General features: G+C 37.3%; 1 protein-coding gene across 4 annotated transcripts in view; it reads left to right on the top strand.

The window, feature by feature from the left end:
* The window catches only part of fam13b (family with sequence similarity 13 member B), a 55,484-nt gene that overhangs the window by 17,549 nt on the left and 23,902 nt on the right, over nt 1-14,033 (top strand). For all 4 annotated transcript variants that reach the window (XM_088344571.1, XM_088344572.1, XM_088344570.1 and 1 more), the window contains exons 6-7: nt 985-1,129; nt 3,308-3,432. In XM_088344571.1, coding sequence (XP_088200697.1) covers nt 985-1,129; nt 3,308-3,432 — 270 coding nt within the window. The remainder of the gene's footprint in view (nt 1-984; nt 1,130-3,307; nt 3,433-14,033) is intronic.

The raw sequence follows: 14,033 nt of genomic DNA, 5'->3' as shown, positions 1-14,033 counted from the left end.
GTGTAGAATAAATCTATTGCTGGTGAGGTGCAATCAATATTACAAGGTTGTATAACACAACCTGTGTGTTCTCTATTCATCTGACTTGAATACTGCTAAGAAAATTTCAAATTGTTTGACATATAACTTATTTTTAAAGTTATGTAAATAGTTACCTCTCCTGGTAACTTGGTACTTTTACTACCGAGTAGTTGAGTAACTCGGTTACTTTTTAAAACAAGTAGTGAGTAACTATAATGACTTTTTCAAAGTAAGGTGCCCAACACTGCGTATTGATCTGAATATGTGTATTATAATAATTACATTAATAATATCATTCTCCAGCATCATATATGCCACCTTAGACAATAAAGACAAAAAACACAAGATGTGAGGGTAGAAATGATCTATAGTCCCAAAAAATAAAACACACATATTACATTTTGTTATGGTTTATGTTGCCGCACTCATTATATTCACCTTTGAGGTGTTCTAAATACCCAATGCAAAATCCCAAAAGATATGGATTCATTCTAACAGCCAGAGAATCACCTCTGTTACAGTTGGCAGTTTCTTCCAACCCTTTTAAATTTGTCATGGAGTTTGGAGATAGTGAAGAAAAGTGATGCAGATAATGGATGGATGTTTTCTTATGATGGATTATACGTTGCTCCAGTATTTTGAATGAATCTGTCAGCATGAAAGGTCCATTCACATACATGCATGTAACTCATTCCACAAACATAAACACAACTCCATTCTAGTACCTACTGGCTTTTGAACTGTGCAACAATCCTAATGGCCTTTTTCTTCGTATCTGGAAGATGTGTGTTCATTGATTCCCCAAAACACCACATTGTACCAGATTAACACTTATGTATCACACCATGAAAAATGTATTTAGCTTGAAAAAAAATCCTTGAGTTTTAGATTTGGAGTTTGCGCTTCAAGAAATATTAACTACTATTATGTGACCTAAACAGTTGTGTTCTGTTTTGTTTTTAGTCTATCAACAGAAGGTGATGACCTGCCCGATCAGGAGTCTGTAAGCAGAGCACTGGCTGATCTTCTGGACAACCAGGAGAGCCTGTTTGATTCAGAGGATGACGACGTTTCGACCACCAACGACTACAGTTCCATCACCGAACAGGTAACAATCTCATTTATCTGCCGGTGACATGTGTATATCGCCAGGGAAAAAGTTTGAGGGAAAGGAGATGAAGGTTATGTGACTGGGTTGCCCAACTTATGCATCCTCAGAACAAAACATGAAGGTTTCTGCATTATCTTATGATATACACAATCACTATCAATGTATTTAATCTTTATGATTGAGTTGTTTCATAATGCATTCTGTAAGGAACTAAAGAGACATAATGTCTATCTCTTCTTTTTTTCCCTATAATGTATCTCAATACACATTGTGTATTGTGTGGGTGCTTATGAAAGAAGGTCTTGAGATATGTGCTTTAAGTATTTAATTTTTTACTTGTGTACTCTATCATAGCAAGCAGACAAATGCATGAAATAGGCTCTCTGGTGAACCTTTTGTCACCCTTTTGCATTGTTGTTGACTCAGCAAATAATGTAATCTCTTCTAGAAAGGTATATTATTCCTCTTCATCTTGACATAGATGAGTCACTGTTGTGTGCGGCTGCTCTGTAAATGTAACCAAGTAAGAACCTACCAGCAGCCAATAAGAGTGCAGAGTGGCCTTGTTGCCATGGCAACGGGGTACCAGATGCATCTGCTATCCAAACCATTACAAACTGAAGGCTGGGAAAAGGAATGTCAATATACTGTAACTGTGGGACATGACATTTTAGCAACTTTTGTTTTTTTCTTTTATCTTTACCAAACATCCTTTCCAATCTGTCAACAACAACAAAAACAAAGTGCCCTAAAGAAAAAAAAAAAAAAAAAAAAAAATTCCATAATCAGCAGTATAGTGGTACTTCTTTATATGACAACCCGTAAACATGAGAATTTTGGTATACAAGTTTTATTTGCAACAAAAATCTTGGCTGTACAACAGAAAAAACAGTTCACGAACAGTCCCAAAGGCTACCACTAGAGATCGCTTTAGACCGGTCACCGCTAGTGACTGCTCACTGCCTGAATTAGCTCGTCCGATTTGCACATACATACTACACAAGGCAAAAAAAGTGCTGTATAAGTTGTTTGTGTGTACCTTCATTTAAAGTTACAGTAACTTTATTTTTAAGTGTAGAGTAAGTGCTTACGTATCATCAACAGTCTCCCGATCTCATACCTGCCAACCTCTGCCAAATGCTCCCCTTATTGATGATTCCAATACCTCCTAATTAAGCAACAATATACCTTAAAAACGCAATGCATTACCTATTAATCACAGCAAGACAGACTTTGTAGAGTACCGCATAAATAGCAGTGACTGAGAAGATCCAGATTAGAACCGAAATGGGCAAGAATTCTTTTTTTTTTTTTTTTTTTACTGTACATAAACTTTCACGACATACACGATTTGAAATGATCATACAACGTATAAAATATGGGGAAAACGTATAGGTTAACCAGTGTGCAATCACTGTCACTCTCCTTTCTCTGTATCACACGCAAACCCTTGTTAAGGCGACTGCCTTTATGGTAGGTGTTCATAATGTATTCACATTTTATCACGTTAATATCATTTTATTTATCTTGTTACTTAATTTTTATGTTTAATTACCACAAGAATGTGTATTTTGTTGTTATTTGGGGTTTACTTTAATGCTCCCCGGAGGAACAGTACAATTAGTTTTAAGGATCTCATATCGGGGAAATTTGCTCGAAACACAAGCAATTCTACCTACAAGAATGATCCTAGAACAAATTAAGCATGTATTAGTTGGTACAATTGTACTTCGTGTCAAACATACTGAAAAAGGGTAGCTCTGCTAATTTTTGAGCATTTGACATCTGAACATTACAATGTTACAATGCTAAGCCTATTAAGTGTACTAAATACAATTCCTAGACTCATCCTCAGCCTTCTGACACAAATTACCCCCAGTAGCATCGTCCTTCAATTTGTCCAGCTGCTTTCTAGATACAACAATATTTAGGCTTGTTATGAAATTGCCTTGTCGCCTTTAATGTCACAGCTGAGTTGGCGAAAAGGATACTTGGTGTCGTGGGGTGACATAGCACCCTGATGAATAGGATATGGGGGTCACTGTGAAATTACGTAATGGTCACGTTGAGATTGTTTTGTGAAGATGATCTTGCCAAATTGATTTGCACTTTTATGTCGAGTAATGTTGTCATGTTGTTAGAATGTATTGATCAATATTTGTGTTTTATGTTCAGATCACAGAGCAGCTGGACGATAACAAGTGCGATGCAGAATGCGAAGAGCTTCCCCAAGATTGTGAGGACTGTCAAGTCTCCTCAAACTCGCCACAACACACCAGATCCAATGACCAATCTGAAAGGTGAGTATTTCATCCTGTAGTCATCACTGAAGTGTGTTTCAGACGAAATCCAAATAATACTGTCAGTTTGTGTTGACAGAGGTTTGCATCCTCCTGACTATATACGTATCATATAGGCATAAGCATTCATTGTGTGAAAGTGGCTGTGTGATTACTTGCATACTCCAGCTCGTGAGACAAATCTTGCCCACACAACGCTACTGGAATATCCTCCTGCAGTGACGCCAATATCCATGTGTGGCTTTCCTTTAAGATGATTAGCAATTGCTGCTTCGGCTACTGCTACACTCAAACCAAAGCGCATTACACATGACACACTTCTCACCTTTCACGTTGATATGTTTGAAGACATGCGTGTCATTCTCAATGGCAAGATGTTCTTAACAACAACATCCACAGAGTTCAAAATTAAATTAAATTAAATATCAATCTCTTGCAATACCATTATGTCCTGTTAAATTTGATTTTAAATTTATAGACCTGCCCACTTTCCCCCCAAAAGATATATAGCTCTTTTCCACCCAACAAGGCCCTTGAAGCTCTTTTATTTTACTACTAATGTACATACACATGGTGTTATATCAGGGACAACTCAGGGTCAAGTATCTTGCTGACGTATGTATGGATATAGTCGCAATGGTCAAAACGCCTACCTATTTGTTAGGACCAGACCACTTTTACAACTTAGTCACAAAAACATTCACACAAAAAATATATTTTTTTTACATTAACACAAACGTAGTGTCACACTTTCCCTGAACAAACATGGTTGTAAGTTAAATTCATTATGGCAAAAGCAAAACAAGTAAATTGTGATATTGACTTTAAAAATAAACACAAAACCTAATGTAGATTTTATTGGCCCAAACATTCGGTTCTTGAACCACATACAGTATGGATGCAGGAGCACATACAAGCTAGCAAAATGTATAGCCTTTTTGTCCAGTCAAGTGCAAGGCTATTGCATATATCTATTCTGTGGACTATGAGTAATTCAGCAGGAAAAAAAAGCATTTTTGGGCAATTTGTGTGGCCCCCACATATAATTGTTTACCGACTTTGTTTGGCCATCTTCTAAAGGTAGATAATAGCTCAAAACAGAAGTGTATTACAAAGAATCCATCAAGGAACTCTTTGAATTGCAATTTCTCTATTGTTTGTGTAATAACAAACAAAATAAAATCTGTCCTTGGCCGAGGTACCAGAAATAGGGTAGAGATTTGTCTTTGTGTGTGTGAAGTTTATTTTTTTATTTTTTTTATTTTTTATGCTTTAAGACTGTTGTGACAATTTGTGCCATTTAGACACATTGTACATTATGATACTAACATGGCTAGTACCTGCTTTGTAGTGGTAACATGGAGGATTTGAAGGATCTGTCCCTTGGCAGCTGCAAAAGTCTAAACCTACACCGTCCAGACTCTTGGGATCTGTGCAATTCATTTAATTGTTATAGTTGGTATTAGTGATTCTGAGATGAGCAGGCAGGGAATTAATGCATTAATGGAGGGTTTAGGGTGCTGTGGCCGACATTAGCAAATAAAGATTCGGCGCTGACCTTTTCCTTAGGGATAAAATGTTCCGTTTGTTTTATTGCAGTCATCCAAGGAGGGTCTCTGTCAGTTTTGTTGCTGCACACTTTTACAAGAAATAAAAAATACTGTATATTATAAAACACAAATCAGCAACAAAGTACTGCGATTCACTTTTTGGTCTTTATTTGAACTATCCCAGTGTAATGGGTTACATACTGCTGTTTGATGGCCTCTCTGGGGACAAAGTTCATAGTCTAACAGTAAGTAAATTATAGTTAAAAAAAAATCTATAAAGTCTAACAACGGATGTACACACTAAAACGATGATCAATATAACAAAATCACATAGCCATCATAAGGTGTGTTTCTATTACATCCAGTCTTACATGAGTACGCAATAACAAACTTGTAGCGGAAACGCTGCAACTTTGAAATGGCACAACTTTTCGTCCACCACGGTTCAATTTGCTTGAGTAACAACACCGAGCATGTAAACAACAATGAAAAAAATACAAATGCATGTAAAACTAGTAGTCCATTTTTCTGTATTCTAATCGGTGCAGGGCTGACTTGTATACGTAAAATGGACTTTGCATTGACATTTCAAACTGTACCTTAGTGTTGGTTAAAATGTCAAAAGTTAATGTAAATATATTGCAGAGGATTTGGAACTCCAACAAAAATTGTCCCTGATCAGTCCTAGCATTAGATCTGTAGTTGCTGTTGTTTGCAGCCACCGTGTGGCTACCTTCTACATTTTTATGTTTTGTCCTCTATTAGCTTGTAAATCCCTTGCATTTATTAGGAGTGATCCTGAATTGAGAAGCGAATCTCTCTTCAATGGAAACACAAGTCTAAATTATCTAAATCATGCAAGCATTTCCCTAAAACTTTTATTGGAAAACACAGCTTCCAGGGGTAAAAAGATGAATATTCCCTGTGTTCTGTTTGGGTCACAAAAACATGCACTTCTTATTTTTGTGCCACTGAACTTGTTTTTACATTTTTGCAAATGAAAAACGAGTCTGTCAGCAGGACCTATGAGCTTTCTTTCTGCTATGCAGTTCTAAACTTGTGTGATGACACCTTACAAATCTAGACACAGGCCAAGGGCTCGCTGATTATTTATTACCTTGGTAGAGCAACTTAATGCAAGTATGCGTAAAGATCAACGTCAGCAATCACATGTATCCTTTTGGCCCTTCAAAGAGCTGAAAATGATCCGCGTTGACCTACTGATCTGTGTCCCGGGCATACACAGAATCTTCACATGCTTGTTTAATTGTTTTCTAATGCGCACTGTGACATAACATTCACACTAAGGTGACTCGGCAACTATTACCAAATGGAAAACAGACACAATGGAATATGCTAAATGGACTGCAGCTAAGACCTAAGAGATGGCTGAAGGTTATTGGCGTTGGAGAGTGGTTTCCAGAAAATCAGTTTATAAAAAAGAAACAACAACATACAGTGGTTAACACAAATGGGACAAACAAAATGAAATGATAATGTAAGGAATGTTACTTGGGTAAGAAAAAAAAAATCATACAAGAAGCCCCAATCCTTCCGGAATTATTTTTCGTGGTGACAGTTTTTGGGGGGGTTAGTTTTGAAAGAACAAGGGTCTTTTTTTATATAATTACAAAATAAGGTTAGTATTTTTTAATTTAATATTTGAAGATTTTTATTTTTTTTTGGGGGGGGGGGGTCAGGGGGGCGGCAAAAGTATAATGATACTATCAAAATTAAATATTGTGAAATATGGGGTTGTTGCTGAAATCAGCTAATGAGATTAAAATTTTTGTCCAAACATAAATTACTTGTATATTTAAAGGTGCCTGATTTCCACTGTTACCAGAATATTTTAGGTTAAATTTAGCCAATATAATATTGCAGGAATAAAATGGAAAAAGGGATAAAAATTAGATATAGACAGGAACTGTCTGAAACGTGAATTGTTTGAATTTAGAGTATCGCTAATTTGAGAAATGTTTAAATGGCTGTTTTGAATAAGCCGCGTCTCGTTAGTCCGAGCATTGAAATATCCCCTGTTGCAAGTTGCAGTAAATCCAGATACAGACATCAGTCTCACACAAACAGCTAAAAATAACCCAGCTATTGGACCAAGAGCTTGTTGGACTCATCAACAGCTGCTTTGGTCTTGCTGATGACATAATGTAATTTGAGAAAATCCTTTTGTGAAAAATTGTGTTTTGAAAATATGTCACACGACATATATTTTTGTCCAGAAAGATAGGTCGAACACAGTTATTTGCACATACCACCGCAAAACGTTCGTTTTTTTTTTTTTTCTGAGGAAAGTAGTTCATACTTGTTTTTCTTTGTTCTTACAAAAAGAGCGTTTTGGCTCTCTGGAAACCTTTTGTGTGTTTTGTTTTGTGTGGTCCTTTTTTGTCATATCTGAAATCCTGCTCTATCGATACTGGGCCACACTCTTCTAGCTCTTTCTCGTTATTTCTAAATCTAATCTAGTTTTCCGGAAATCTTTTTCTCTCTCATTCTTTTTAAATTCAAGCCAAATCTGGCTCCATTTCCATGTAGAGATGGCCTTATTCAGTATCATTTGGAGTCTCGCCGTGCTCTGTCTGCATGGCAACCAAAGAAAACAGACCTCACCGTCAGTCAAGCAGCACACAAATGACTTAACTTTGTTTCCATGCTTTGGGTGCAAGAGTCTATTTGTGAAGCGTGAAAGCAACTGATATTCACATGCAAAGGTGAGAGTTTGTGACCGTTTGAGAAATGCTTTTCAAAACAATCTGAGGTTGACCAACATGGCACAAATACGGAGAATCATGGTGTGTTTATCGCACCAGCATTAGCGGCACCAGGGAATATTGGGCCTCCTGTTTGTGTTGAATGTTGTGGAAAATGCCATTTGGCTGAACACTTCTAGCAGGGTTTTCTGATAAGTCAATGCTCGTGTTTTGCATCAGTTGGCAGGCTAACTTTGAAACTGCGAGTTCAAGCCAACTTGTCTGTTTACCAACGAGTCCCGTCCTGGTGTCTCCCATTGCGTCTTAACTTTGCCAACAATGCAACGGTTCTTGTTGCGTGCAATAAGATCTGTGAACTGGCTTAGATAGCACCTGCACTTTATCACTTCTGACCCATACTTTTTCCCACTAGGCCTAATGTATTCTTTAAGGGTTCTTTTTTTTTAAATTCCCATCTTGCACTCGTAGTTCCAGACATGTTAAATATAGATTTCTGGTTGTTCAAAAACATTTTTAAAACTCAAATGTGCAGTTTGTTCATGATACATTTTGTACTGGCAGGACAAGACCCTAGGTCAATAAATACGGACTAAACTTGGATCAATTTTTTCCCCTTTTACACTCCACACATGTGTTTATTTTATTCTCTCAATGCACAATCATGAATTTTACACTGACTCAATACCCCAGGATGAATTACACTCTATTAAATCCACTAAGATTGCATGTTTTTTTACTTTTATTGACTGCATTAGGATTTATTTTAGACTCACTCCTGCTAAATTTGGTACATGTTACGTTTTTTTGAGTAGCAGTTTTTCATGTTTCAAATTAAGGAAAAGGCGCTATCTATCTTTGGATGAGTAAGTATCATTGTCGCGCATTGGTGTCGATACCAGCCCAATCCAATACTCCCATCAATAGCCAGCCTTTTTAGGTTCAGAAACTACGGATTCGAAATTTTCCATTTTATTAAACTGAAGTAAAAATAAAAATTATAAATCAGTCATTTTTTAAAGGGAATTGAATGCACTAATCTATCAACCTGTATTCCTGGCCTAAGTCACTAGTCAAGAGCTTTTCATTTTCTAAATAATATTTAACCATGTTTGTGTAACTAAGTACTTTAAAGATGTTCTCTAAAGTAAGTTATACTTTTATATATAATAGCACAATACACCACTCATGCTAAAGCAATACAATTTCCAAAATTTATGTGCTCATTAACATTGAAACATTTCATATGCTGTAAGTATTGATGTTTTTAACAGTGTAATTGTTGCAGACATGGTATGGAGAGTCCTACGCCATTGATTATTACGCGCTGTCCTTCAACAAGAAATTAACATGATGCGACTTGGCCAACTCCCGTCCAGTGACCGGATAGGCACAGCCGCGCTAAAGTTTTCGTATTTGATTGTAGATATAGGTCAACTTTGTTGCAAATCACAAATGTTTTATTGAACAGAGTGATTTTTTTATTATTTGTAAAAAACAATTGGGGCGAGTCATGCAACTTATCCAGATTCTACTTTGGTACACTGCTATCAAAATAGCAGCCACAATGTAGCACAAAACTGCAACTGCAGTTAAAATAAGGAGTTGACATCAATCAGCAAAGATGGAGCATTGCACCTTGTTGATGCCAATGAATCAAACAAAGTGAAAACACACTCATGCTCGACATCAGCGCTGCACATTTTTGTCTGTGCATAAATGCGGTTAAGGAGGTGAATTGATGTCTGGAAAGGTATTGTGAGTATAGCAAATGAATACCACTTTGTCGTGATTTACTTAACTGCAGTTAATTATTTACTCAGGGAACAGGACACAAAAGAAGCTGAACTGGCAGAAAGACTACTCAAAAGTGTTGACAGACGCTTGAATAGATTGACGTTATTGCTTTCCTTCGCAGTTGAGTGAGTTCAGCGCACTTGCATTGGGACATGCAAAAAAAATTGCAGTAAAACTGTAGAGTCAAGCTGATAGGTTTCTGCTTCTGACGTAGTATCAGAGTGGTCATTATTTTGTCACATTGCCTAAATTAACGCTGAGGTGACTTGATTGGTTCATTAACTGCTAACCCAGCTCCAATAAATGTTTGACATTATAAGCCTTCAACCGCATTAAAAAAGGTTAGATGCAACATGACTTTTTGTGGTAGGAGTAAAGAGTATGTTGAAGATGTTTATTGCTAAAAAATGTATACCGATTTTAGAAGCATTCGTTGGTCATCATTGTTATGTTTTTAAACTTCGTCATCCTGAAAGGGGGATTACCTAATGTGGAATCTCTTCTCAAGGTTTCTATATTTCCCTCATGTTGAGGTTTTGAGTTTTCCCTTGCCCTCATGTAGGTTTTAGATCAGGGGATGGTGTAATAATAGTCTGTAGTCTGTAATAGTCTGTGGTCTGTGCAGCCCTTGGAGACTTATTGTGATTTAAATGCTATATATATATAAACATGACTTGACATTTTGTTTAAAGCAAAACAATATATATAGATTATCTTATTTGTATGCTTATTATTGCTCCATTTACGTGATTGTGACTTCAGCGTGACCCGGAGGGTCGTTGCTGTCCAAGACAAAATCTAGTAAATTGAACTGTTTCCAGAAGTTTTTAATTTTGTGATTCGCATAATAAACAATCTCATTGAAACATATTCACAATTTAAGTTTAGTTCTGCTACGGGTTAATGTGTTGTGCATTTCTGTTTTTGGTTCATTTGTTTTATAGGCCAAATCCTGTTTGTGAGTAACATTGTTAATTAGCCAAATCAGGTGAGCCCGTTTCCATACACTTGAAAGAAAAAATGTCAAATATTATCTTTGATTGTAATTGCCATATATGATTTTTACACCAAACACCTAAGAAATCCTTCAATTTATTTGCCAGTCAAATTAATCAAACTAATACACACTGCATTAAAACAAATTTTAAAATATTTTCCTTTGTTTCTCTGCTGAAATTGACAAAATCTTCCCTAACATTCGCACAATTATTTCATATAGTTAAAGGTAGATCGTTTTCCTAATTTTAATATTGCCTACCAAGATTAAATGGTAAATGGTCTGCATTTATATAGCGCTTTTCAAGTCAATAAAGACTTCCCAAAGCGCTTTACAATGTGCTTCACACTTACCCATTCACACACACACACACCAATAGCGGCCATGCAGCCATGCAAGGCATGGACCTGCTTATTGGGGGCATTAGGGATTCAGTGTCTTGCCCAAGGACACTTCGACATATTGTACGGAGGAGTCGGGAATCAAACCTGCGACCTCTTGATCCGAGCACTTAACCTCTTGAGCTAATGCCGCCTCCTGTGCTGTTTACAGTCTTGACTTAGCTTTGTTGTCACTGTACCACCGAGGGTATAGATGACCTACGAAAAGGCAGTAGATTTGATCTCGTTAGCACACTATTTTTAGTCACGTTACCAGAGATGATTGTTAATTTTCTTCTGCATTTCACTTGTTTCAATGATAATAACCTATCATTGGTATTGTCATTGTAACATGTAAAATTCACCAAAAAATGAACTAAACAAAAAAATTGTTTTATTAAACAAGATCTTACAAGGACTTTAGGATTAATGATGACTTCATTACATTCAAAAGTCAAGTCATATGTATTTGTTTATCCCTTAATGACATAAAGTGTTAAAGGACTGCACAGGCCACAATTCCACTATTCGTCTGGACCCAGCATGCGGGCAAGGAAAAACTCAAAAAGCACAGTTTGAGAAAAATCGAACCCTAGAGAAAATTTAACAGATAGTTTCACGTATTTTAAGAAGCACATAAATGGTGTTTTATACTCACTACTAACTATCTACACTAACTTGTGGTGTAGATTTCTGCGGCAATATATCAACTTGGTGGCTTGCCTGATTAGAATGTGACAGGGGGCAGCTGCTTTACTGGTGCCCAGTGAAAAAAGAATCTCTGTGGGTTTTCTCTACACGTCCTAAAAGAGAGAAAGGAGGAGGTAGAGGTGGCTGAGGGGAGGTAGAACGAGGAAGATTGCGTGTGTTTGTTGATTTTGCAGTCGTTTTGCTCACGGAGGAGCCGGGATTCGAACCTGCGATCTCTTGATCCCAAGACGAGCGCTCTACTTCCTGAGATAATGCAGTCCCTTATCTACCATAGTAAATGATTTTTTCTTATTATTCTGTAGATTATTATGTATATTTCTTTATTGACTTTAAAAAACAAGTTTAGATTATCCAAAATCTCCCGAGGGTGTTCCAAAATGGGTGACCCCATTTTAAATGTCCATACAGTATCTGTGCAACTACTTGATGCCTCTTGATGAAACTAAATTCAATTTATGTTTGAGTCCATACGTTTTATTGGTTACATTTGCAAAACATTTACAATTATTTGTTGGTTCTATGACAGATTTTCAAAAAATGCTAAATATAACCTCCGCCTTTGACCAAGTCAAGTCATGTTTATATGTACAGCCCTTAATCACTATTATTAAAGACAATTATGACAGCTTCTTCTCAAGCTCTATTAAGACCCCTAACTTCCATTTACAGCGTCCATGAGCACAATGATGTTGATGGCCATCTGGCAGATAAGGTTTTCCAGGTCATAATTTACTTTGTAGTGGATGCATTCTTTGCAAAATTTGTGAGGAAGGTATCTTGCACTGACTTCGGTGAGCATACACTGACACGCAAAATACTTTTTTTTTTTTCTATGTAAGCGCCAGTTCTTCACCTGAAAACATAGAAATGCCAAATGTTACACACACAAACTTGAAATGCTTTTTATCAGGCTGTAAAAACATAAAGTAATTCTATTAAGATTTGCCAAAATTATTGGCCTACGAAATAGGGTGAAACATTTTGATTTTAGTTGTCTGAATTCTCATCAATACCAATGTTGTGAAACACTGTACGCAACAAGATTAGACACGGCACTCCATGGTAATAGGTAATAAATGCTTTAAAGAGAAAAGAAAAATAAAATACTAAAGGGCAGAGAGAAATATTGAGAATGTAGTGTTTAAAGACGGGCCCGAGTTATAATGATATAATATATAAAATGCAATGTTTTTGAATGAAAAAAGAATAGTGCATCGTAAGAATAGTGCAATGAATAGAAGTGCAATAACATTTCGCAGCAACAAAAATGCCTCCTAAAAGTCACAGGTATATATTTTCACTGTTTAGTGCAAATACTTTTAGCATCAACTAAAAATGAAAATCCCAAAACAAGTCGCCAGATAATTTTCACAGTAGTGCGCTCGTGATGGCCATTTGGAAGAAGCTGTCTCTGAGCCTGTTTGTCCTTGTTTTGAGAGACTTTAGTGGTTACCAGAGAGCAACTTGTGTCTTTCATAATGTTGATGGGCCTGCTTCTGAATTGTAGGCCACCAATGTTTTTTAGACTGGGTAGAGAGCAGCCAATGATCTTCTGGGCTGTGTTAATTCCTCTCTGTTTGTTTTTTCTGGCCACTTCCATGCTCCCAGATACCACACGGAGACGCTGTATGCCAGAATTCTCTCCACTCGGCCTTTGTAGAAGGACACCAACAGCCTATGTTCCAAGTTGTGTCTGTTGAGAAAAGTCACTGTGCTGGGCCTTTTTTCAACACAGCCCTGATATTGGCAGACCAGGAAGGTTTTGGAAATTTTGGAACAGGTTGTTATCTGACAAAGGGGTAAACAAAATTATTTTTCATTTTTTGGCACACATTCTAGTGTTAATGTTTGAATGAACTGTGTGCCTAGTCACGTCCTATTTAAGGAATGGCATAACCTTAGCTGGATTGTTTTTGTCTGAGCAAGGCCAAGTCTTTGTTGCTGTCAATCATTGATTGCATGTCTGAGGACTGCAGCTTGCATCTAGATGGTTGAGCAAGAGCAACTCCCCACATAATGAAGCCATAAACTCCGCCCACGGCCTCAGCCTGCCCCTCAACTCTTTTTTTTTCACTCTATTGTGATTGGCTCAGGCAAATAGGGTTCCCTCCCCAATTCCCATCACTCCTCCCAGCAGCCTGCTAATGTTGTTGCCTGGTTACGTCAGGACTTGACTTGGGCAGCGCCACCGCCACGGCTGGATGTAGGATGCGCCCGGGTGCAGGTTGAAGACGGATGTTGTTCCCCCGAAAGGAGGTCTGCCTGACCAGCAAACCGAAGCAGTAGTCGGCTCGGGTTTTTGTCTTGTTTTTCTCCTGAGAATCCCTGTGTAAAAAAAAAGTGGTGACGGCAACCATGAGGATGCCCTGTGACGTTTTGCTGCAGAGGTAAACACGTCACTTGCATAACTCCAAAAGGAATGAATAATGTAACATTGTGCACT

This window comes from Urocampus carinirostris, chromosome 9 (genome assembly GCF_059441175.1).
Source record: "Urocampus carinirostris isolate Australia breed hairy pipefish chromosome 9, RoL_Ucar_1.0, whole genome shotgun sequence".
Taxonomy (NCBI): domain Eukaryota; kingdom Metazoa; phylum Chordata; class Actinopteri; order Syngnathiformes; family Syngnathidae; genus Urocampus; species Urocampus carinirostris.
This window is presented reverse-complemented; position numbering and strand designations above follow the sequence as displayed.